The sequence below is a fragment of the Pinus tabuliformis genome, chromosome 6 (assembly GCF_031772625.1).
Source record: "Pinus tabuliformis cultivar Carrire ecotype Pingquan chromosome 6, CPIR1, whole genome shotgun sequence".
NCBI classification, from domain to species: Eukaryota; Viridiplantae; Streptophyta; class Pinopsida; order Pinales; family Pinaceae; genus Pinus; species Pinus tabuliformis.
This window is the reverse complement of record NC_142292.1, coordinates 1,784,882,844-1,784,909,783: the sequence shown is the minus strand read 5'-3', so window position 1 is coordinate 1,784,909,783 and position 26,940 is coordinate 1,784,882,844. Positions and strand designations below refer to the sequence as shown.

The 26,940-nt window shown below is 39.7% G+C and overlaps 1 protein-coding gene across 1 annotated transcript; it reads left to right on the top strand.

Annotated features, from left to right (window-relative positions):
• The first annotated feature begins 1,085 nt into the window (after positions 1–1,085).
• Positions 1,086–2,736, top strand: LOC149266140 (CBS domain-containing protein CBSX6-like). The gene is made up of 2 exons (XM_089430066.1): positions 1,086–1,483; positions 1,582–2,736. The coding sequence occupies exons 1-2, from the start codon at positions 1,086–1,088 to the stop codon at positions 2,546–2,548; spliced, it is 1,365 nt and encodes a 454-aa protein (XP_089286192.1). The 3' UTR covers positions 2,549–2,736.
• The last annotated feature ends 24,204 nt before the right edge of the window (positions 2,737–26,940 follow it).

Below are 26,940 nucleotides of genomic sequence, written 5' to 3'. Positions count from 1 at the left end.
GTATATTGGCTTGAACGTTTTGGTCACAAAAATTTCCTACAAAATTAATCCTTATCTAAACTGGAGCAGGAATATAGGTCTCCTTTTTATCCATTAATGGTAAATGCATTCGATATATTAGTTGTGGCTCATATCAGACCTGCCTTATATACAACATCCATGGGGTTGTTGTTCCACCATTTTCCTGTGGCTCATATCAGACCTGCCTTATATACAACATCCATGGGGTTGTTGTTCCACCATTTTCCTGTGAAAAAATAAAAAGAAATTTGAAAATAATTTACTGTTGTCAATTGAATTGCTCTTTTTTTTTATGCTTTTCATTATAGAAGTGCGACCTGAATATGTGCCCTTCTAAATGAAATTAAGACCTGCCCTTCAAATTTGATCACTGCTTCCACTAATAATGAGTTTCAAATTCAAATCTCTTATATGTCTATCTTTAAAAAAATGTAAAATATAATCTATTGTAGTTATTTTGGATGGTTGGCTAGAATGTTTAGCATCTTTCCTACCTAAGTTCAAATCCCTTTACTATAAGAGAAGCTAATTTCTTATAATAAAAAAAAAACTATTTTTTATATAGAGTAAATAAATAATTATAATCATCAAAAAAGATCAAATACTTGTAGAGATGTAACCGTGAAATCCTAACAATCACTAAAATAAATAATATAATAATAAAAAGATAAGTTATAATGAACCTAAAAAAAATTAAAATAAATAATTTATTATTTAATAAATTAATAATCTATTTATTTATTATTTTTATTAAAAAACATTTTGAAACTAATATAATTATCATTTTTAGTAAAATAAAAAATATTTTAATTAATGAGCCACCTTATTAAGACAACGTATGTTCAAACCCCACCTACACATGGGCTGAAAAGACCTCTGACTTCAGAATAAATTGATATTTTCTATATTTAATAACTTTCAATTTAAAATAAAATTACCCTAATTAACTCTTAATACACCAATCAAATAAGCAATTTTTTTTTTTAATGGAAAAAGGCTACAGGAAAAAAGGCCTGAAGATTCTCGTCTCGAAAACAAAATTATCCCTAAAAAAATTCCAATAGATGCATAAAGGGGCACCCAGCCAAGGACGTTTTATTCCTTTCTCTCCCATGGCCGCAGTGTTTTTCTACCACGTCGCTGGAGATCTGACGGTAGGCAAGCCTGAGCTGATCGAGTTCCCGGACAGCGCGAGCGTAGCTGAGGCCATCGTAGCTCTGCACGACTGCACGGAATGTGGAATCACCGTCTGGAAGCGACGGCCACCGCATCTCCAGAAAACCCCCGAATCGGCCGAGGCCCGGCAGGACCGTTTTCTCGGCATTCTGAATGCCCTCGACATCGTCGCTCATCTCTCCACTGAATCGAGCTTAATGGACCCCGACGCCGCATTGAAGACCCCGGTCTCGCAAATCCTCGTACCTGACAATTCTCTTCTGAGACAGATCGATCCGGCGACCAGGTAAAACCAAAGCAAAATGAAACCCACAATTTTGTTTTGCCCTTGGGTTTCTTGATCATTTGGGAATTTTCTTGATTTTATTTCTTGGCCTGTGACAGACTGGTGGACGCCCTGGAAATGATGAAGCAGGGGGTAAAGCGGCTTCTGGTGCCACTGCCGGCCGGGTGGAAAGGTGTGAGCAAGAAATTTTCCATTATTTACAATGGCAAATGGCTCAAACCCTCATTTGGCGATGGCGAGGAACCGTCCATGGTCCCCAGCGAAAAGCTCTGTTGCCTTTCCAGAGAAGATATGGTGAGATTCCTGATCGGGTGCTTGGGAGCCCTGGCGCCTCTTCCCCTCACATCGATTGAAACCCTAGGAGCCGTAAACAGGCAGGTTCTTACCATCGACAGCCGATCACCTGCCCGCCACGCCCTCAGAGCCCTCGGCCACGACCCTGCGGCCGTGGCCGTGATCGAACGGAGCCACGACAACGGAGGAACCGGAAGCCGACGGATCGTCGGTGACATTTCGGCATTCAAGCTCTGGAAATGCGATCACATGTGGGCCGCCTGGGGTTTCTCGACTCTCACCGCCGGCCAATTCGCCATGGATATCGAAGACATTGTACCTGTCGACACGCGCGCCCTAGTCAGGCCTTCTGAGCAGTCCAAGAAATTGAATTCTTTGAGGCAAGCCGGGCTCTCTCTGACCCCGGTGAAAGAAGAGGGCTTTCCACCACCGGCGCCTCCGGAGAAACCGACAGGCCTGACAAGGAAGTTCTCGACAAAATGTCGGGATTTCATGAATCTTTACTACGAAAATGGCGGTCACTCCGAGAAAGGCATAAGTTCCCGGTCGTACAGAGGCCGATGCGCCCCGTTAACATGCAGGCCATGGAATTCTTTGGCCGCCGTGATGACACAGATGCTCGCACATCGCGCCACGCATGTCTGGGTTACAGAGCATAAGAAAGGGGAGGAAGATGAAGAGGAATACGAATCCCTGGTCGGAATTGTTTCATATGTCGACATCCTCGCAGTGGTCACCCAGCCTTCAAATCTTGTCGTCTCTGCAAATTGAGGAGGGAGGCCTGTAGCAAGTGCATTCCTGATGTCACGTTTTCCTTGGTTCAAGTGGCAATGTCTTTCGGATTTTTTGACTATGCTGAGTGGGTTGTTATATATATATATATTATATATATATTACATATATCATGTCAAATTACATGTCGTTATAATATATAAATTTTTGTTTTTATATACATAAAATTGCAATAGGATTTTGTTGGTTGGGTTTTGTTCACTGTAAATATTGAATTTGTATATTTAGGTCGGTGATAAATTAGTGTATTCATATAGATTGAGGCTGGGTAAATATGGATGAAATAGTCTATAACCCGATTTTTTGAAAGCTTTTTCGGCGGGTTTTTCCGGTCGAAATCCGGCAGGAATTTATTGGAATCTCAAGTTTGATAGCTAGTTTCTGCACAATGAAAGCGTCCCAGGGGTTTTCGAGGGTGCTGAATCCAAATATGCAGTTAAAAAACCATTTTAACTGCAACAAATCAAGATTTAACCTCAATATCTTCCGCCGGATTCAAAAAGTCCCATTATAGACAACTCCAATATTGATAGATATCCATCATGTTGATGGTAGATATATTTAGGACATCAACTATGTCAAATTAGTTGATGGTAGATATATTTAGGACATCAACTATGTCAAATTAGTTGATGGCAAATATATTTCGGACATAAATTACGACAAATTAATGACAATAGTAAAATAGTAAATTTTAAAAATATGATCCATGGTAAACAATAAGTATAACTCATTCATCAATAATAAGCATCAAAACAATAAGTATAACCCATCCATTAATGATAAGCATCAAACATTTATTCCATCCGACATCTCACATTGTTTAGATTAAAAATATCATATATCTCACATTGTTTAGATTAAAAATATCATAAAATTAAGGTAATTATAACTTTTCAAAATTATTATTATTAATTAAAAAAAAAATTTAATTATGAATTAATAATTATTTTAATTACGGAGATTAACAATACTATAGGTTTATTAAGGAGATTAACAATATTATGGGTTAATACCATGGATACCACATGCCCAATATGCCATGTGTTGATATGACTTTTTTTAATTAATTAATTTAAGATAAAATTATTATTATTATTATTAATTATAGAGATTAACAATACTATGGGTAATACCATCAATACCACATGCCCAATATGACATGTGTTGATATGACTTTTTTTAAATTAATTAATTTTAGATAAAGCCCACTATGCCATGTGTTGATATGACTTTTTTTTAATTAATTAATTTGAGATAATTTAATTGAAAGAGCATAATTTTTTTTTTTATTTAATCTAGCAATTCTCTCTTTTTTGTTACATTATTTACCTTTTCATTACTTTTGATTACATTTATTTTTTAATCGAGGAGGACTTGAACCCCGGACATCCTGGCTCACTGAAGTCACTTACTAAGCTACCTCATTGGGCTATTGAGAAAACATAACTAATCTAAAGAAAAATCTCAACCCTTAATTTATGATAAGTATTGTAAATATTTTAAATATTTCATGAAGCTTAAATCTCTACACTCACCTCACAATTACAAATAATTAATTAAAATTGTAAAACAACTGTCCTAAAATAAACAAACTATTAACATAATTAAAAAATCAAAATAGGTATATTTCCGATTTTTATATTCAGTATGAATTTTCCAGTCAGGCAGTGGGAAAGTCAGTGCTTTTCGACATATTTGATAATACTCCAACTACATCATTATTATCATCATAGGCATGATTCTAATATACTAAAAACACGCTTATCATTATAATATCATTTAATTAAAACAAAATTGTAGTCAAAGTTTCATTTAATAAAGTTCGTATATCTTCGTCTTCCGCGTCAGAAATAATAAAGTGAACCTGTAAGTTGAATAGGAGTACTAAATTATAAATATTTTGATCAGAGGTAACCAAATTACAATCATTATTGATATTTTAAGAAATATTTTTAAAGTATAAATTAAATGATCAAATAATGTATTCTTTAAAAAAGTGATTAATATTTTAGGAAAGTTGATTATAAATTAAAAGAGCAAAAAGTTTGCTTTTATTTAAAAAAAAACTAGAATCAATAAGGACGGAAACAAAAAAAACTAAATATTACCAAATAAATAATTACGAGTAAAGAAATGATAATTAACATTAGACAAAGTAATATAGTTTTGGGAATCATTGGATCTTCTATATAATATCTTTTATATATTTGTTAAAAAAATGGAAACATCTGTATTTTCAAATCTCATATATTAACTTAAAAATTCAGAATATTAAAAAAATCACTTATTCATTATTAAAATATGAGAAATTTTAAAGTAAAATTCATTTTGATAAAAAGTTGGTTGTTTTTGGAAACACTTTTTGATTTAACAAAGCTTTTATTTTTTAGATCGCATTTACTTGATAATTTTCGCTCACTTCATAACATAGTTATCTAAAGCACCTTTTTTTAGACGGTTAAAATTGTAATTTATTTGAAATTGGAAGACACCATTATGGATAAAACTTTAAAATTGATTTTTTAATCGGAAAATGATGTTTTCTTAATTATTCCTTAATTAATTATATATTACTTAAAATTTAGATTATATATATAACAATTAAAAAAACCATGAAATAATAAATTAAAAGCCTATAATATAACTAATTAAAAAAATCTTTAAATCTTAAAAAAAATAAAGTCTATAGGGATTTGGACTTAGGTGTATTGTTAAGGACTTAGGTGTATTGTTAAGGCACTTTTTGTGAATAAAGCACTAGTTAATTTAGCTGATTAAAAAAGAAACACAATTTGAAAACTAAAATAATAATAATAAAAAAAAAAAAAAAAAAATGTTAAAAAAATTAAAAAAATAAATAAATAATAAATAATATAGATAAAAAAGAAAACCCAAATTTGTGGAGAATGGTGATTCTTAGAATTGGTCATCCTTCCAATCCACACCCTCATAAATGTTGTAACCAACATCCATTTTTGTTTCTTACCTTGCCCCTTACCACCACTCTCACCCTCGCTCCCTCGTCACATAATCGCCCTCGCTCCATCGTCACATCGTCGCCCTCATACTTTGCCTTCCTGTAGTCCTTGTGAGATGTATTGTCCACAACAAGTTTTTTGGGCCAAAGTTCTCGTTAAGGTCATGGTTCTCATTAAGTCAGTAACTATATTATTTCCCAAGTGCCTTCTTGCAACTCCAAAATGTCTTTAGAGAGTCTATTAACTTACATATTTTTTCCGCAAAATAATATTACGAAAAAAATTGTAGATCCTTAATATCATGAAACAAACAATAAAACGGAAGAATATTTTTTTTAAACAAATATTGCATTTTATAACTCTAATCACCCAAAGTAAATCCATACAAACTTGAATTTGAATCATTCCCTTTTCAATAACTAAAATTAACTTGAATTGAATAATTCCCTTTTCCATAAGAAAAATTAACTTGAATTTGAATAATTCCCTTTTCAATAACTAGGATTAAAACCAACTTGAAAGCAATGAGCTAACCATAATTATTTATGGGCCATTCATGAGGAAATGGCGATGAGAAAAGTATATGATGCTCCCTCCTCCCTTAGGAGACGGTCTCCTAGATAGGCTCCATCATAGAAAGCCTAAGGTATTTGATAGCTTCAAAGCTTAGACCAAGGATATTTGTGAGATGGTGCTTAAGATAACAAGACTTTTGGAAGCACATTTGAAAAGCAAGGTATCATTATTTTTCAAATGTTTTATGTTTTTTAGGTAACCAAATTCTATAAGACAGTGAAGATATGAAAGCTTTTGTGTTATTGTCCACATGCCATATTTTTAATGTTGTTTCAATTGTTTCCTATTATTATTGGGATTTCAGGCATGCAAGACCCTCGATTTCACTTCATACAACTTTATAAAGATTCAAAACAGTATAGGATCAAATGAACATTTATTTTAGAATCTATGTTAATTTATAAGTTATTGTTATAAAAAAATATACATTTAATAAAATAAATTTATTATTAAATATGATTTAAAAATATTTATTTTTATTTTATTATGTAAAATATATTTTATTTATATTAAATAAGAATTAATTTTAAAAATTCATTAATAAAAATAAATAAATAACTAAATTAATATAATTTTATATTAATTTAGGAATATATATATATATATATATTTTAATTATTTTATCTTAAAGTTTAAATAAATATAAATGTTTGTATTATATTATTTAACTTTAAATTTGTTTTTTACTTCACTAATAAAATCTTTCTACTCAGTACAAAATCTTATTACTGGATTGTTTACAAAATCATCCATTATGGTTATTATTCAATTGTTTACAAAATAATCTATTATGGACCACTTCAAACCTGTAGAGATATTTCATAATGTACCCTTCATTTAATGTTACCAAATTTAATGACATTTATTACAAATTTATATTTTCATAAAAGAATATTAATTCTAGACAATTTTTTTAATTTATGAAAAGTAGTTGGTTTTTGTGGAGTTTAGTTTCCCCAACCTATGGTCAACTTAATTAGACAAGGAAAAAGAAAACTATATTTATGCCGATAGGCATCTCTTCTTGAAAATGGCTAGGTCAACCTTCATTTACCTTTTTGTCTTTGGGCTGACATTTGTCCCGTGCTCTGACAACGATATTTGTTCCCTTCAAGTGCTTATTTCTTTTGGGTTATATCTCATGGAAGGTTGAAAGACGGACAATGCATTCCATAGCTTCTCCCAGTTTTACTTGATCTATCCACGTATGTCGACACTCGTTTCTTACACTGCAAGCAACCCCTTATATAAATATGTAATCTTATTCACTTCACAGACTCCCAAGCGTAAGCCGAATTTCTATCAATTGTGACTCATGTTTGAATTGTCTGTCCATTGTTAAGACATTATTGGACCATAGGATTTCAAGGATGGGTAGAGAAGAAGTCCACATAGAGTAACTTTTGTAATATGATTACGTATACAAGGACAATACTATAATCAGAGCGATGAAGAAGATTGTTTATCATGCAGTGGAGATTGAGGATTCAATTCAATTGTCTCGGAGTAAGAGAGTGAAAAATGGGGCACGAAAATCATGGGCACTCCCGTGGACCCCTCCGCCCATCCTCACAACCAAGAGGCTACAATTTTGACAGCCCCAATGGAGAACTCGACCCCAGGCCCATATATTGTGAAACCATCTCCAATACAACATTCAAAGAGTATGCTCTCATAAAAAAAAATCTTTGATCAAGGAGGCATTTGTTGGTTTTATCTATTCTTTCTCTTATTAGATTTTCTATGCACGGATCCCTTGGATTCGGTGTTGCACGATTTCAACAAATGGGCCAAGAAGGCTGAGAATTTGGCCTCAAATGTCTAGACCAACTGTAAATATAACTTCAATAGTTTCTTGTAGATTCTTGCATGTTTGTCTGTGTTCTCAATTGAGGGATTACATTTAAATGCAATGAAAACAGGGCACAACGTACCGAATGTGATAAGGGGGAAGCAAAGCTTGGGTGCCAAAGCCCTGACAGGGCAGCTTCAAAGCTCTATTCTGATAGACATTTCCAGTTTGAACTCCAAAGGAGAAGTTATAAAAAAACGTATCTCTGACAATGTATTGTAAAAGTATATTTGGATGTTCATTCAAACTCTTCAATAAGGGATATAATAATGTTCTTAATATGGTGGTGTTGCAATTTTGAATCACTAAACACTGTAAGTTGTTATCATGTGAGGAAGTATTGTGAGAGAAAATGTAGTTTAATTTGGTTGCAGTTTAGGGCAAAGGACATGGAAGGGAAGGTTGTTTGGGGTTTAAGAATGGATCCTTCTTGGATGGATTTGCAATGTCGCACAATTTTCCCAATGAACTTCAGTGACATGGGTATCATATGGTGTCTGTTGTTGTTGATATTGGGTTGTTAAGGGATGTGGTTATCACTGATGTGAGGAAGCACAAGACTAATGGGGTGGAGACTGAGGATGGTGTACACCAAGTCGAGGTTTTGGATGCGGAGATAGATTTAACACCCTCCTCCAACATTTACCCAAGTTAACTAGTCCGTTGGGGTAAACATGTGATGAGAGGCTACTATGATGTGCTTCAACTCCCCATGTATAGTTAAGGAAGTGGAAATGACAAAACCAAACTAATCTAACATTCCTCAGGAGTTACAGAGCCTTCAGGAGGCAACCAACCCTTCCAAGTGCTTAACCCCTGAGACAACTTGACATTTTACTGATTTGGACCCTCATATTCTCCCATGACAAGCCATGCATGCGACTAAGGCATTCCAGTAGCTCCCACAACAAGGCATGCTAGAGACTGTGGACTTTTTCACCCATTTCTAAGCCAATGTCCCCGGATTCTTAGCCACTTTTTTAGGGTTAGGTCTCAGGCCACTGCCCATAACTTCATGCAACCTTCAGAAATGGTAAATAACAATGGAATAAGGCTACTAATGCAATAATTTGTACAACTAATTGATATGACCCCTACTATCCATGATAAGCATTTCGTCAAACATGTCACAAATATGCAATCTACAGGTCATAACAACATATCTGAGCATAGGGGTCTCATACTTATCTGAGATTCGTAAAGAAGCATTGTTTCCTGATCAAAATATATGCATTATCACCTATTAGGTCATATATTCATTGTACATTCATTTTCTAATCAAAACATGATGAGAGTCATACATCAAGTATGTCATATAACATACTCATAACCAACATATAACCAAGAGAAATAAAAAGGATATAACAACCATAAGTATCACATATGAACTAGTACATTTACAGGAGCTCTTATTAATGAATGCCTAAGCCAACTAGGTCTGGGACTTCCATGAACCACTCGACCATAGATTAGGCTGAACCAAATCTTTCTTTCAACCAATTACCCCCGTGCCATATTCCAAGCATGAATGTGGGACTCACAACAAAAACAACCAGGGCTTCCTCAGGCTTTACTGTATATCCCACCAAGGGATTCCTGGGCCCAAACCCTCATCAATACAACCAGGCTTTACCGCAATCCCCACCGGATCACTAGGCCATAAACAAGCATGGAAGACTCAGGATATCTCCACCTAAATCTTGAGGAATTTTTTCGTCTCAACCTCTTGGTTTTACCGTGTATCCCACCATTATTGGTCAAGGGATTCCTAGGCCTATGAGGTCACCACCCTCTAGGATTTACCATGTATCCTGCCATTACCAGTCAAGGGATTCCTAGGCCAAATCAAGGGTATTCACCACTGAGCTTTTCCGTGTATCCCTCCATTCACTGGTCGAGGATTCTTAGGCTCAATCGAGGTGTTCACAACCAGACTTTTCATGTATCCCATCCCAGGAATCCTAGGCCTTGTGAATAATCCTGAGACCAGCCCACTCAGCTTCGAGTCTTTCTAGAAATCCAACTCAACCATATACAAGAGAACCCACCACACTATGGCTTTCCGAAAATGGAAAGGCAAGGCTGAAGAACACTGTCACACCTGGCAAAACCCATGCCAACAACAGAAAGAGAACCAAAAACACACATCCACGTACCATGCATGTCAAAACTAGCAAGGAAATCATACATGCAACTCGATACCTACAAGTAAATCCATTGTAGCCACTTGATCCTGCTCTTCCTTTCTTGATCTTTGCTTCCCTTTTCCTTCTTGTCCTTCCTTCGCTTTCCTTGATCCAATGCTAGAGTGCTCCAAGAATGCTCTAAGTGACCAAGAGTGAGAGAGAGAGAGAGTAGAGAGAGAGATGATCTAGGTGGATGTAGGTGGCTACCCACCTATTCCACTTGGACCCCCACCATTGTCTCTTTCAGTTTTTTAGTTTCCTTAATTGCAGCGCAATTTACTATTTTTTTTTTTTTTTTTCGGGTCATGAACTTCGAGAGTCATTTTGAGGCCCTAAACGAGGTTTTTTTCGGAAAGCCAAGGAAAACTTGCGTAGAATCCACTTGAAAGTTGTAGTCCTCTGATAAATCTTTCTAACGAGGTATTGTGCACTTCAAATGAAGATCGTATGCCAAAGTTACGACTCCAGGAAGTTGATGTACCAATTTACCTAAACAGGGCCTAGAGTTTTGGCACTTCATCTCCTAGGGTTAGGTTTTTGGATGTTCAGGGTTTTCCATTATTTCTCAATAATAAAGAGGCCTTCGAGCCTCATCATAACATAGTTCAAAATCATGTAGCCACCACATCTCTTCTCATAGATAAGCTACCATCGCCTGAGCTAGTCTTATTTCCATTCTATTTGTAAGCATATTTCAGTATTTGATATTAACGAAATGAAGTGTTATTTCTTATTCATCTATGTATTTACGATTATATCTGTAATTTATTGTATTCCTGTTTAAGTTTGGATGAGTGATATTAGAGTGGTTTTCTCTTTCTATGTTTTTCTTTGCATGTCCCCAACGAGGTCAGGATATAAGGAGTTAGGGCTCGTACTGGTTGAACCTTTGCAAGACAAGCCTCACAAATCTCGACGGCCTCCCATGGCAGAAGAGAAGAAATACGAGGGGCCAGGAGATCCTCTCAAAATCTTTCTTGAAGAAGCCCTCGAGCAACAAAGAAACACAATGATGGACAACTTTGCCTAGATCCTTCAACGGCTACTTAAGGGCAACACATCTCCTTACAACAGCTACTTTGGAAGCGCCACACCCTTTAAGGTACAAGTTTTGACATCCCCATATTTGAGGGTCAAATAGATGTGGAAGCCATAGATAAATGGTTAAATCTACTAGAAGGACATTTCTATGTTCATGATTTTTCCAGCTGGGAAACAATTACTTTTTCACTTCTCAAAGTCACCCCCCATGTCAAGGACTAGTGGGAAACCTACTGTGAGAAGAAGGATGAAAGTACATCCTCACTATTTACAGCGCCACCCACTTGGAATTCGTTCTGGGATGCCATCAAGGAGCAGTACTACCCTGTCAGGAGCTATGAGGATAAATTCATAAAGTGGACCACGCTATGGTAGGGAAGGGACCAAGACGAGCCGTAGTTTACCAATGCTTTTCATGCCCTTCCCATGAAGTTGGGTATCAAGGATTCTTAGCAACATTTGGTCCTCAAGTACCGCGGCTACCTACACAGGTACATCCATGATGAGATGGAGTTCCTAGACATCTCCTTGCTCTGCACTACGTACCGACATGCTGTCAAGATTGAGCAGAAGTTTAAAAAAAAAGTGAGACTTTGTATCTATAAATCCGAAGCAAGGGAAAGGCGCCCCCAAACCACAGAGCAAAGGGCAAAGCCAAGGTGGGGTGACCCAGGATAACACCTCGAAGCCACAAGCAAAGAAAAAAACCATGAAGACAAAGAAGGACATAGGAAAGTGGTGTGAGTTCCATAAGATCTCCATTCACAACACAAGTGAGTGTCGGGCCAAGCAGTCACTGGTGGCTGAGCTGAAGGCTTTCGAATTAGACGTATGTTCTGACTCTAAGTTAGAACCCAACAAGGGGAATGACAAAGGGAAGCAGATCATTGACATGGAGCCCAATGCCACTATCGCCACCACCAATATCCAGAGGATTGAGCCTAAAGATCCAGAGGAGGGGGAACACCTCTTCCAGTCACATATGTGGGTGAAGGGTTCTCCACTGCAGTTCATTGTTGACAACAAGAGCCAAAATAACCTCATATCAATAGAGAAAGTGAAGCGATTGGGCCTACCAACTGTAGCACATCCGTAATCATACACCATCAGGTGGCTTCACCAAGGACGATATCTCCATGTCAGCCAACAATGTCACCTTCCATACAACATCAATCCCTTCACAGATGTGGTACTGTGTGATGTTTCTCCTCTTGAAGTTTGTGATGTATTATTAGGACAACCATACTTGTGGAAGCGACATGTTGTATATGAGTCTAGACCTTACTCTTTTATCATTTCTTTGGGTAATAATTTATACAAGATACCAAAGGTAGCACCACCTACCACCATCTCTTTGATCTATGCTAAGAAATGTAGTAAGATCATCTCCCAGACTAGGATTTTTTTTCTTTCTAATTCTCTCTCAAAGTTAGGGGAATATTGTAGCGACATCCATGGCCCCTGGGAAGGGTTCCTCCATGCAGGAGAAGCAGATGGATACAATCATGGAATGATATAGGGACATCTTCTCCTCACCCACAGGGTTACCCTTGCACTGTTAGGTCAAGAATTCGATTGATCTAACTCCCGAAGCACCTCTACCCAACGGGCTGACATATTGTCGCTCCATTCTGGAAAATGAAGAGATCAAGTGGAAAATCCAGGAGTTGCTACAGAAATGGCACATCTGACCAAGTTCCTCGCCTTTTGGAAGCCCAATTGTACTTATACAGAAGAAGGACAGGACCTGGAGGCTTTCAATTGATTATCGGGTGTGATGAAGTAAAATTATAAGTGCGGACATGAACGAATTCCTCTAGCCCAATGATGGGTCTAGCCACAATAGATACATTCTATGGAATATTTCCTTGGGTTAGAATCAATCAATAGGGCCTACCTCTTGGTTGCTTATCCTGCTTGATGATGTCCTCGCTTTCTCGCTCCAGCTATCTCTCGCTTCCTTCTTCAAGCTCCTGAAACGAGTAAACAACAGACAACAAACATAATAATAGACAAATTGCAATTCAACCTACTTAACAAGTCAAGAAACATTAAGACATGAATATGTAATATTACAAAACATGTAGGAAATCAATTGATAGTTGCATATATTAATATCAAAGAGAGATTACAACCATTCGTCTTGACGTTGCAGTCTTCCTCTGATAAGACTAGGTTCCCACACACTTCTGCTAGCATTCCATGATGGCTTCAAAGAACAATAGTTTTAAAGCTCTTCCCTTTAGGCTTCACTCCAAACCAAAACACACTTCTCCCTCACACAACTAGATAGCTACAACTAGTAATAGCTTGCTTATCTACTCAAACCAAAATAGCATCAACACTCAACCAAAACTCTGCAACTATAATGGTCACACTAGTTTGTGCTTGGGAGGAAGGAAGGTTTATATAGGAAATATGGATGGGAGATGGATACTCTTCTCATGGGAGAAGGACTTATCCCTTGAGGTAGTTCCATCATTATAGGGGAAAGGAGCCCCAACTGTCATCCTTAACCCCATCTGGCCAAACCATTTACCAGAATTCCGTTACGAAGCTTCTAGAGCTGGAAGCTTCAGCTCTAATTTAAAAAACTTTCCATAACAGGACCGACATGACTAAAACAAAGCTCAATTGCTCCAGTCGGCACGAGGAGTAGTGCTAATTTCTACACATAGGCATGGGGAAGACAAAGGCCATCAATGTCGGTCTTGTAAACTGGGAAAAACAGAAGTTTCAGGGGAAATGGTGCAAAAGGGAAATGATCTGCTCATGAAGAGGGACACAATGGGAGTTTATTCATGAAGGAAAAGCATGTGGGGTTCATTGTAGAGGTCCTCCAGGATCAGGGAATGGGGAGTACAGGGACAGTGACAAAATGTTGTGTAACAGATTCCCCCTAAAGTGTGAAGGTCGAATTGGAGTGAGGGATGAAATGCTTTATAAATCAGTGCAGGGAACCGGTCTGCCATCGGAAAACCTGCAAGAAAGTACAAATACATATACATAAACTAAGATCTCTGTCAAATGATACATGAATCATGGGATGGACGCAGCCATCCAAATAATGATCATGTAAATGGATCCAGGTATGGGCACAACCATTCGTCAAAGAGGATCATAATGAAACCAAGGTATGGTCACAACCATCCAATAATGAGAAAGGTCACATATGATAACTCATGGTCTAGTCGCAGCTAGCCATCTAAAAGAGACATGCATATCATCACAACCATGTCACACCACTTCGCAACTTGGACTTTTGTGATCTGAGTCCAGGGTCTTGTGCTCCAACACGACCTGATCAAAGTACAGATCCTAGCATGCAAATAGATGTGTTGACGTCGAACACGCTAGAAAGTCGCTTGATTACCAGTCAATGATGTAAACTGTTAACAAGCACGAGAGAAACCACCAATAATGACAATGGTCCTCAAGGTACTATCAGCATAATCCATGGAATGTGAATACAGGAACTGAAGTTGAACATCCACGAAATCACTTGATCAAAATCCAATGATGTGAACTTATCATCGAGTGTGACGAAATTTCCATTAGGGCATGCAAGCTCTAAGGTACTGGAAGGGAGTCTCTTGATCAACTTCCCGGATAATGAGTTGAAGTCAATGGAAAGCGACCATGTCGAAGGAGGGCCATAATGAATCCCACATCATTGACACGAGACGAGAGGATGCGAAATGATTTTGGATGATACAGAGAATCAGAGGTAAGTGTAACTGCAAAAGGACAAATCTGGAACATATCGGCGACACAACTAGAAGTTTGGCAGCTTTCGGATCCATAGGATTGGTGGTCATGATGATGTGCAAAGATCAGATAGAAGGCAAAATGAACGGCCCAAAACCCAGGAAGGTCAACGATACAAAGGAGGATGTCCCAATCCGACACGAAGCAAAGAGTGTCATGTTCAAGAGTCAGTTGCCGACACGAATGATAGATTTCCAAATTTTCCCCCACCATTTCTAGCAGGTACCCTATTTATTTTTTAATCGCAATCTTGAAGGGGATAGATATGCTTGCATTGTAAGTTCATCCTTCGGACGAATCTGACCTAGTGAGTTTAACAAGCCCTAGGAAGGAGAAGCTCCCATCTGTCATGATGACGAATCCGATGTCATTTAATAGTTTAACGAGTCCGACAAAGGTGTAACTCGGTATCTTTTTCATGTTTAGAGAGTTTGAAAAAGACACGTAAAAGAAAACTTCACATGGTCCCTTTTCGTACATTTCTATCTCTCGAGCTCAAAAAGGTAGAAAAAATACTTGAGAGAATCGCTTGACCATTTCAATCAAGGAGTACCTTTTTCATAAATAGTTCCTCCCAGCCCGAAAAGGGGTAAACTTATACTGGGCGCATGACATTTCGCATCCATTAATGAGTTAGAAACGACAAGGGCTTGGCTATCTTTTTGTTTTTAAAGGCTCAGAAAAGAGCTGAAAGTAGACCCCCTGTTTTTATTCTCTTTAACGAGTCAAAAAGGGAAAAAATACTCGGCAATCTTTTCATGTAAGTTTAACGAGTCAAGAAAAGAGCTGAAATGTGACTCACTATCATCATCGAATATCCATCACCTATCGTTGCACAAGTAAGGTAAAGTGTTTTATCGAGTCCTTGAGGCAAAATAGGTCAAAATATTTACAAAACCTGATATTTCATGAAAAAATGAATAAAAAGGGGAAAAGTAAATATATTTTTACCATTTACCATTTAACCTTTGCTGTGAAGACTTTTTACCCACTTTTGCCCTAGTTGTTATGGAGTATATTGCGAGAGATCCGAGAGGTCAAGCGACGAGCCTCCAGTTCCAGGGAATAGCCGAAGCCCTGAGCTCCATTTTCATGCTATTTATTTATGCTTTTAGCCATTTTTTTGAATTTTTAGGGAGGTTTTTGAAAATCTTTTTCACCCTCGGTCGACGCGATTTTTGGGCACGGAATCGTGCTAGTCAAGGGCGATTAACAAAGCCATTTGCGCCGATTGGCACAACTATTTTTAAAACAGGCGTGCCTGCGCTGTGGATTGGGAAAAACCCTATGTTCTAAAAAACTAAACGTTTAAATTTGAATTTAATGTGCCAATGATGATTATTGACTCAAATTAATGGCTTTTGCAAGAGAGAATCGCCGAAAATGGTGGACTGGAAGGAACAGGAACATGAAGATGTTGACATCTAGGCAATGAATGAACCAAATTTCCTGGAGGCTTTGAGGGCTTGCGGGCTCCTCAAATTCTTCCCTACACCAGGGATGCGGACCCAGCCTAAGTTGCTTCGATACTTGATAAGCCTTTGGGTCATTAATTAGGAGATTTTTGTCATTGGCGACTAGGAGCTGGAGTTGACAACTTTAGATATATACTTCATCATTGGACTGTCTCACAGAGGTGAGCCAGTGAACTTGTATGGGTCATGTCCGAGTGGGGCAAGCATATCTTACTTGATTTCCAAGCACTGCCTTGAGGCCCTGAAATCCAAGAGTGGGAAGATAGAGATTTCCAGTGTTCGGGATATGACACTGAGGGTGCTTCTATTGACTATCAACAAACTGGCGAGGTCCCAGGTGGAACATGAGACTAACAAGTCTAAGTTCCTTATGCTATTGACTGCACAGCTCCTACGATCTTCAACTGGGTAGAGGCCATGAAGATGAACATCAAGCACCAGTTGTCCAAAGCTAAGGCAGGGAATCTGAAGAAATTTGGCTTCGGATCTGTACTTGTGACCTTCTTCCTAGAACAAGTACCCATGTTCCAGTATCAGCTGACAGACGTAGATAATCCTATGCCACGTGATCTGCGAATGGCCCGTTGGATTCGTTTGATGGCCAGGATCACTGGGGGTCAGCATATGTCATACCGACCTACATTCTTTTCATGGCTACAACGACAGAAGATCGTCGTGGAGGACTGGCCATATAGCAACACTAATTTCCGTGGAGATCCAGATATGCCCTTACTAGATGGAGAGGACTTCGATGATGAAGGTAAAAAATCAAATTTTTAATTTTGAGATTTTTTAATTGGTTTTGTTATATATGTGCTTATAACATTTCTCTTGTTAATGCAGATGTTGGACCAGAGCAACTAGCTGGGATGTCCCCGATAACCAGGAGCATCCCTCGCCTTATTGATGTTGTTGCCCCTTATCAGGAAGGGAGCGATAACGAGGAGGAGATCGCGAGGAACCTTGAGGGGTTAACTCATGGTATCCCAGAGTATGCTCGAATAGGAGACATGCCCCGTCAGTACCAGAGACACATGGTGGGAGTCTTAGATCAGATCCGCTGATTGTTGATTCGTTTTGCACGAGTCCTCTTATGCTACCATGACCACCATGATAATTAGTTCCTAGGTCCAACACTTACATATTTTTTGAGGCCTGCGTACCATGGATGTATGAGGCCTGCGAGTCGCCGATGTTATTTTGGACACACATATTATTTTTTGGGGTTTTGATGTATCAAACATTCTCACCATATATATATGTTTTATTTTCCTGTCTATTATGGTACAAATGGTTTGTCTTATCTTTTACATGTTTCGTAAATGTCTATCCAACACATAATTAGCCAATGCATCTGTCAATGTATTCATGCATCTAGGAATATGATGATATGTAATATAATCAAAATGCATTTCCAATAGACGGATACGGAGATACATTCTCAATATTTGAGGGTTCCTGACGAAATATTTCCCGTTGAGTTGAAGGAAGACAAGCTGTGAATCCAGGTTGACAACCAATTCTCTAATGCCCAGAGTGATGGCTTCTGACAACAATTCGATGACTGCACTGTATTCAACAATGTTTTTGGTTGTGTGACCTAGGCAGATACCTTGAAGGTTAATCAACTCATTGTTAGGGTCATAGATAGCCCATGCTGTGGATGATAGGTTTTGGGTACTATGGGAAGCACCATCAGCGAAACCAACATGAGGAGTAGCAAATATCTGCAAAGCAAGAAAATAATAGTAAATAGGAAAGCTTCTTGAAAACTATCACACAAAACCATGCTGTACAAAAATGAATCACACACTAATGTACATAAGTAACCATGCAAGATGACCTAGGCATAGTACTTTTTGAGGTGGGAGTCCATGTTGGGACTCGGGTAATCAATCAACTCATGAGGATGCGGGAGTTTTACCGTTGCCATGACAAGTAAGCATCGACTCGGCCAAATAATAAAGTAGAGCTCATATAAGGCTTTGCCCCCATGCCCCCTGGGTGAGGGAGGGTTACGAGTTAGAGGACAATCGGTGAAGACTCAGGGAGGGTAAAAAATCCTGAATCCATGAAGGGATAAAGGTGCCCTCAGTTGAAATATCTTGACCACGTCTCAGGATGAACTAACATGTCAATAGGCAATGGAGAAGAGGAATCTTCAAAAACGGTAGACATGACCACCGGGCAAGGCATGAACGAGGAGCGATGATGAGTATTGATCCATGGTGGTTCCTCGAGATACATGATTTCCATGATACCTTCATCAGCAAGGAAGGTCTCGTCTAAGGGATCAAACGATTCCAAAGTGCCAAGCCAAGGGGATTGAGAGTACATATCAAGAGAGGTCTTTGACATATGAGAATCAGAGGATGCAGAGTTTGAAGCCGAAATAATTTCCACGTAATTGACTTCAGTGGGACTAAGTGGCATAACCTCGCCCCATGTATCAACAAGATCTGGTGCAGGTATGACCCAGGGATCAGATTTGACTGAGATCATGTTGACAGAGGAAACATGAGGAGGTGGGAGTTGAAAAATTCCCATTAAGGAAAAATATTTGAAGAGACTTGCCCCCACACTCTCATAGGGAGCACCAGAGTGCTTGATGTATGGAACATTGCCATCCAAGGAGGGAGAGGCAAAGAAAGACAATTAAGTGATGATGAAAATTTTCCCTTGATGGGGAAAACGGATCACGCGAAACAAAGAGGAGGCCACAGCATGCATGGCATGAGTCTAACTTCGGTTGAGCGTAAGATTATAATTGAGATTGGTGTCTACAATTTCTACTTCGACTTGCGCTGTCTTGCCTTCCAGGGTGATGGCAAGGTTAGGTAAGGCATCGAAGGGTCGCAAATCGCGCCCATCGAAGGCTTCCAAAGTGTTTGGAGACTGGTTTAGTGTAGGGGAACCAATAGCCTTCCAACATGTAGTTGACATGATGCAAGTGGAAGCACCTTCATCGATGATAGTGTAGTGGATGGTCTTCTCATTGATGATTACCTGAATAAGAAAGGAAATCTGATGAGGGAGCCGTGGAACATGGTTCTCTAGATCAAAACATATCAAATTGGAATCGGTGGGATTGATGCCCCCGATAGCTAACAACAAAGATTTCCATTGCGATGGGCAGCTTTGGAGTAGTTCGAGAGCCGACTTGGCTAACGGTGCCTGAGCCAAATCCTCAACAATATTGTAGTGTTGAGCAGCCTGGCCATTGGGATTATACGAGGATTTCTGCAGTACACCTTGAGAGGGTGGCTGTGTAGCGGAATCAGGGTTAGGGTGCTCGATTTGTAGAGGGCCAGAACTCGGGGTAAAAGAAGAAGGTGTAACTTCTTTCTCTTTCCCAGCTGTCGAAGTTGGAGTTTGATAGTCTTTTGATCGGGTAGCCACATTAATGGGTGTACTCATCATGAACACTTGAGATCTGGAGGAAGCAGATCGGGGTTGGTCTACCATTTGGGTCTGCTAAGACAGAAATAGCTCTTTGAGGACAGTCGGGGTCCCTTTGAGCAGGCGACTAACTTTAGATCATCGAGGACAATCCTTAGTGTAGTGATCCTCCTCGAAAATGAGGCAGGGATACTTAGGTTTCCGTTGCAAAGATTTGTTAACAGACGATTTGGGAGGACCCTGTTTTAGGGCATCGACTTTAGATTTTCCTTTGCCTTTCTTTTTTCCTCTCGATGATTTGTCCGCTGCAGTAGGCTGGACATCATGGACCTCTGAGGTTTTACCAAGGCTAGGTGGATTCTGAGATGAAATATTAGGAGTAGCGTTCGAGACCGACTTCTGTTTGGAAGAAGTTTTAGCAGGGGTCTGGGATACTGAACCAATAACTCCATCAACGAGAGGAACAACTAGTGACTTTGATGTTGCAGGATCGGATGATAGCCGCGGAGCATTCAGTAATAACTCATATCAAGTGCCAGACTTAGAGTAAACTAAATCCAAGTACTAGGCACGAGCGATGGCCTGCTCTTCAATGACGCATCCACCCATAGCTATATCGTGAGCAATTGGGGCTACGAATGATTTGGTAAACCATTCAGTGAGCAACTGATCAGCAATTTCAAATTTGATCAGGCGACGTCTATGTCTCCATTCATGGATGTGATCAGAGACATGTGTTGCAATATCTTGTTTAAGCGATGTGAGCAAATAGGTGCCAGTTTCATAGCGAACCGGCAACTGAAAATGCGTATGGAAATGCATGGATAAAGAGTTAAAGTCATGGTAAGTACTTCAAGGTAGCTCGATGTACCATTTCACTGCAGCACCCGTGAGGGTTCATTGGAAAAGATGAAGACAAATGGAATCGTCCACGTACGACTTCAACAAGCACCAGAGGTGATATGTCATCACATGGGCCTAAGGATCTTCTTTAGCTTTTCCATCGAACTTTGGGCAATCACTTGGTATCCTAGACGGCACTGGAGGCCAGTACAGCGAATGAAGGATCGGATCATTCGTAAGGCACGATACATCTGGAAACTCAAGTGTAGCCAAGAAAGTTAATTAAGTGTTAAAAGGCATGGGAGGTTGATAAGCGGGCCCATAGGGAGGAGCCCATCCCTGTTGGTAAGGATTTTGGCTCCATAGTGGGGAATTTTGGCCATATGGCATCTGAGGTTGCCCCCATTGCGGATTACCTTGACCATAGGGAGGATTTTGACCTTGAATACCTTGAAATTGTCCAGGCATAGGTTGTTGATAAGCAACGTATGGGTTAAAAGGTTGTTGAGCCTGTTGACCTTGGACATATGGATATGGGACCTATTGTCCTTGAACATACGGCTGATGAACCTGTTGTCCTATAGTCCTTTGGCATAAGGTTGATACACTTGTTTCCCTTGGATATAGGGATTTTGTACCTGGTGCCCTTGGCCAATAGGATTCTGGACTTGTTGACCTAGGACATGAGGGTTTTGCACCTGCTGCTACAAGACTTGACCTTGACCTAGGAAATGAGGGTTTTCAGCCAATTATCCCCATTCCATATTCCAAGCATGAATGTGGGACTCACAACAAAACCAACTAGGGCTTCCTTGGGTTTTACTGTATATCCCACCAAGCGATTCCTAGGCCCAAACCCTCATCAATACAACTAGGCTTTACTGCAATCCCCACCGGATCACTAGGCCCTAAACAAGCATGGATGACTCAAGATATCTCTACCTAAATCTTGAGGAATTTGTTCATCTCAACCTCTTGGCTTGACCGTGTATCCCGCCATTATTGGACAAGGGATTCCTAGGCCTATGAGGTCACCACCCTCTAGGATTTACCATGTATCTCGCCATCACCAGTCAATGGATTCCTAGGCCCAATCAAGGGTATTCACCACTGAGCTTTTCCATGTATCCCTCCATTCACCGGTCGAGGATTCTTAGGCTCAATCGAGGTGTTCACAACCAGAATTTTCATGTATCCCATCCCGGGATTCCTAGGCCTTGTGAATAATCCTGAGACCAGCCCACTTAGCTTCAAGTCTTTCCAAAAATCCAACTCAACCAAATACAAGAGAACCCACCACAACATGGCTTTCCGGAAATGGAAAGGCAAGGCTGAAGAACACTATCACACCTGGCAAAACCCATGCCAACGACAGAAAGGGAGCCAAAAACACACATGCATGTACCATGCATGTCAAAACTAGCAAGGAAATCATACATGCAACTCAGTACCTGCAATTAAATGCATTGTAGCCACTTGATCCTGCTCTTCCTTTCTTGATCTTTGCTTCCCTTTTCCTTCTTCTCCTTCCTTCGCTTTCCTTGATCCAATGCTAGAGTGCTCCAAGAATGCTCTAAATGACCAAGAGTGAGAGAGAGAGAGATGATCTAAGTGGATGTAGGTGGCTACCCGCCTATTCCACTTGGACCCCCACCACTGTCTCCTTAAGTTTTTTAGTTTCCTTAATTGTAGCACAATTTACTATTTTTGGCTTTTTTCGGGTCCTGAACTTCTAGAGTCGTTTTGAGGCCCTAAACGAGGTTTTGTTTGGGAAAACCAAGGAAAATGTGGGTGGAATCCACTTGAAAGTTGTATTCCTCTAATAGATATTTCTAATGAGGTATTGTGCACTTCAAATGAAGATCGTATGCCAAAGTTACGACTCCGGGAAGTTGGTGTACCAAGTTACCTAAACAAGGCCTATAGTTTTGGCGCTTCATCTCCTAGGGTTAGGTTTTTGGATGTTTGGGGTTTTCCATTATTTCTCAATAACAAAGAGGCCTTCAAGCCTCATTGTAATACAATTCAGAAGCATGTAGCCACGACATCTCTTCTCAGAGATAAGCTACCATCGCCTGAGCTAGTCTTATTTCCATTCTGTTTGTAAGCATATTTCAGTATTTGATATTAATGAAATGAAGTGTTATTTCTGATTCATTTCTGTATTTATGATTATATCTGTAATTTATTGCATTCCTGTTTAAATTTGGATCAATGATATTAGAGTGGTTTTCTCTTTCTATGTTTTTCTTTGCATGTCCCCAACGAGGTCGGGATATAAGGAGTTAGGGCTCGAACTGGTCGAACCTATGCAAGGCCAGCCTCACAAATCCTGACGGCATCCCATGGTAGAAGATAAGAAATACAAGGGGCCAGGAGATCCTTTCAAAATATTTCTTGAAGAAGCCCTCCAGCGACAAAGAAACACAATGATGGACAACTTTGCCCAGATCCTTCAACGGCTACCTAAGGGCAACACATCTCCTTACAACAGCTACTTTGGAAGTGCCACACCCTTTAAGGTACAAGTTTTGACATCCCTATATTTGAGGGTCAGATAGATGCGGAAGCCATAGATAAATGGTTAAATATGCTAAAAGGATATTTTTCTGTTCATGATTTTTCCAACTGGGAAATTATTACTTTTTCACTTCTCAAAGTCACCCCCCATGTCAAGGATTGGTGGGAAACCTACTGTGAGAAGAAGGACGAAAGTACACCCTCACTATTTACAGAGGCACCCACTTGGAATTCGTTCTGGGATGCCATCAAGGAGAAATACTACCCTGTTAGGAGCTATGAGGATAAATACATAAAGTGGACCACGATACGATAGGGAAGGGACCAAGACGAGCCGTAGTTTACCAATGCTTTTCATACCCTTCCCATGAATTTGGGTATCAAGGATTTTGAGCAACATTTGGTACTCAAGTACCGCGGCTACCTACACAGGTACATCCATGATGAGATGGAGTTCCTAGACATCTCCTTGCTCAGCACTGCGTATTGAATGCTATCAAGATTGAGCAGAAGTTTAAACAAAAAAAGTGAGACTTTGTATCTGTAAATCCGAAGCAAGGGATAGGCACCCCCAAACCACAAAGCAAAGGGAAAAGCCAAGGAAGGGTGGCCAGGATAACCCATCAAAGCCACAAGCAAAGAAAAACACCATGAAGACAAAGAAGGACACAGCAAAGTGGTGTGAGTTCCATAAGATCTCCACTCACAACACAAGTGAGTGTTGGGCCAAGCAGTCACTGGTGGCCGAGATGAAGGCTTTCAAATTAGACGCATGTTCTGACTCCAAGTCAGAACCCGACAAGGGGAATAACAAAGGGAAGCAGATCATTGACACAGAGCCCAATGCCACTATGGCCACCACCAAGATCCAGAGGATTGAGCCTGAAGATACAGAGGAGGGGGAACACCTCTTCCACTCACATATGTGGGTGAAGGGTTCTCACTGCAGTTCATTGTTGACATCGAGAGCCAACATAACCTCATTTCAATAGAGGATGTGAAGTGATTGGGCCTACCGATTGTAGCACATCAGTAATCATACACCATCAGGTAGCTTCACGGACGATATCTCCGCATCAGCCAACGATTTCACCTTCCCTACAACATCAATCCCTTCACGGATGTGGTACTGTGTGATGTTTCTCCTCTTGAAGTTTGTGATGTATTATTAGGACAACCACACTTGTGGAAGCGGAATGTTGTATATGAGTCTAGACCTTGCTCTTTTATTACTTCTTTGGGTAATAAGTTATACAAGATACCAAAGATAGCACCGCCTACCACCATCTCTTTGATATATGCTAAGCAATGTAGTAAGATCATCTCCCAGACTAGGAAATTTGTTTTCTTTCTAATTCTCTCTCAAAGTCAGGGGAATATTTTAGCCACATCCATGGCCCCTGGGAAGGGTTCCTCCATGCAATAGAAGAAGGTGGATACAATCGTGGAAGAATATAGGGACATCTTCTCCTCACCCACAAGGTTACCCTTGCAATGTCAGGTCAAGAATTTGATCAATCTAACTCTTGGAGCACCTCTACCCAACGGGTTGACATATCGCCGCTACATTCTGGAAAATGAAGAGATCAAGTGGAAAATCCAGGAGTTTCTAGAGAAAGGGCACATCCAACCAAGTTCCTTGCCTTGTGGAAGTCCAATTGTACTTGTATAGAAGAAGGACAGGACCTGGAGGCTTTCAATTGATTATCGGGTGTGGTGAAGTAAAATTATAAGTTTGGACATGAACGAATTCCTCTAGCCTGATGATGGGTCTAGCCATAACAGATACATTCTATGGAAGATTTCATTAGGTTAGAATCAATCAAGAGGGCCTACCTCTTGGTCGCTTACCCTGCTTGATTATGTACTCGCTTGCTTACTCCAGCTATCTCTCGCTTCCTTCTTCAAGCTCTTGAAATGAGTAAACAACAACAGACAATAAACATATTAATAAAAAAATTGCAATTAAACCTACTTAACAAGTCAAAAAACATTAAGACATGAATATGTAATATTACAAAACATGTAGGAAACCAATTGATAATTGCATATATTAATATCAAAGAGAGATTACAACCATTCGTCTTGACGCTGCAGTCTTCCTCTGACAAGACTAGGTTCCCACACACTTATGCTAGCATTCTACAATGGATTCAAACAACAATAGTTTTAAATCTCTTCCCTTTAGGCTTCACTCCAAACCAAAACACACTTCTCCCTCACACAACTAGATAGCTACAACTAGTAATAGCTTGCTTGTCTACTCCAAACCAAAATAGCATCAACACTCAACCAAAACTCTGCAACTATAACACTCACACTAGTTTGTGCTTGGGAAGAAGGGAGGTTTATATAGGAAATATGGATGGGAGATGGATCCTCTTCTCATGGGAGAAGGACTTATCCCTTGAGGTAGTTCCATCATTATAGGGGAAAGGATCCCAAACTGTCATCCTCAACCCCATCCGGCCAAACCATTTACCAGACTTCCGTTACGGAGCTTCTAGAGCTGGAAGCTTCGGATCTAATTTAAAAAAATTTCCATAACATGACCGGCGCAACTAAAAGATAGCTCAGTCGCTCCAGTCGGCACGAGGAGTAGTGCTAATCTCTGCACATCGGTGCGGGGAAGACAAAGACCATTAGATGTTATGATCTTAACCTGCAAAAGATACCCAAATATAGAATATGCGAAGAAAGATACCCAGAACATAGAATAGTGAGAGACAATCAGCAAATATTTTATTATTCAGAAAGCAATGTTCACTGGCCTCTTCGAGGGGGCAACCTCCAATAGAGCAGAGCTCGATACAAAAATAAGACACGATGCTCCTTGCAGGGAGTCTCTATCCTTTATATATGATTCATACATGCAATACCATGGATCAATACCATGGGTTTTATTAATACCATCTATCTAATACCATGGCCCATTTGCAACTAACTGTGGTCCCGTCATTAATTATGGGTTAACCACTTACAATTATTAATATGGGCTTTATTGACTCTTTACTATGACTCGATCCCACTACATAAATAAGGGGGTTAGGGTGGGACCCTAACATGCCCTCCCCCTTAAGAATAGCCTTGTCCTCAAGGCTGAAGCTGTGGAAGAATAGTGGCCGGTTCCCAAGTTGCATCTTCTGGCGAGGTGTCTTTCCACTTGACGAGAACTTCCCTAATCATGCGGCCACGCGGATGCCTTTCTCGTGTGTCTAGGACCTGTTCAGGTTGGAGCCAGATGGACCCTTCCTCGTCCAATTCAGGTAGACTGGTTTGAATTCTGCAATTGTTCCCAATCACTTTCTTGAGGCATGAGACATGGAAAACTGGATGGATTTTTGTAGTAGGCGGCAAAGCCAACTTGTAGGCGACTTCTCCAATGCACTGAAGTAATTGATATGGTCCGTAGAATTTTGGAGATAGTTTCTGACAACCCTTGTCTTTGAGTGATGTTTGCTTATATGGTTGCAGCCTCAAAAAGACCTGATCCCCTTCTTGAAATTGGCGCTCTGAGCGATGCTAGTCTACTTGTTGCTTCATGCGGTTTTGAGCTTGATGAAGATTCTCTCTAAGATGGGCGAGCATGGTTGCGCGGTTTTGTAGGAGTTGATCCACTACTTGTACCTTTGAGCCCCCTTTGATATAAGAAGTAGGGGAAGGAGGGAGTTGACCATATACTGCTTCATAGGGAGTCATTTTGGTGGTGGCATGATAGTTGGTGTTATAC

Coding starts and splice junctions, on each gene's coding strand:
- LOC149266140 (XM_089430066.1), top strand. CDS start 1,086: ATGCATAAAGGGGCACCCAGCCAAGGACGTTTTATTCCTTTCTCTCCC. Junction 1,484..1,581: donor CAGATCGATCCGGCGACCAG/GTAAAACCAAAG, acceptor GGCCTGTGACAG/ACTGGTGGACGCCCTGGAAA.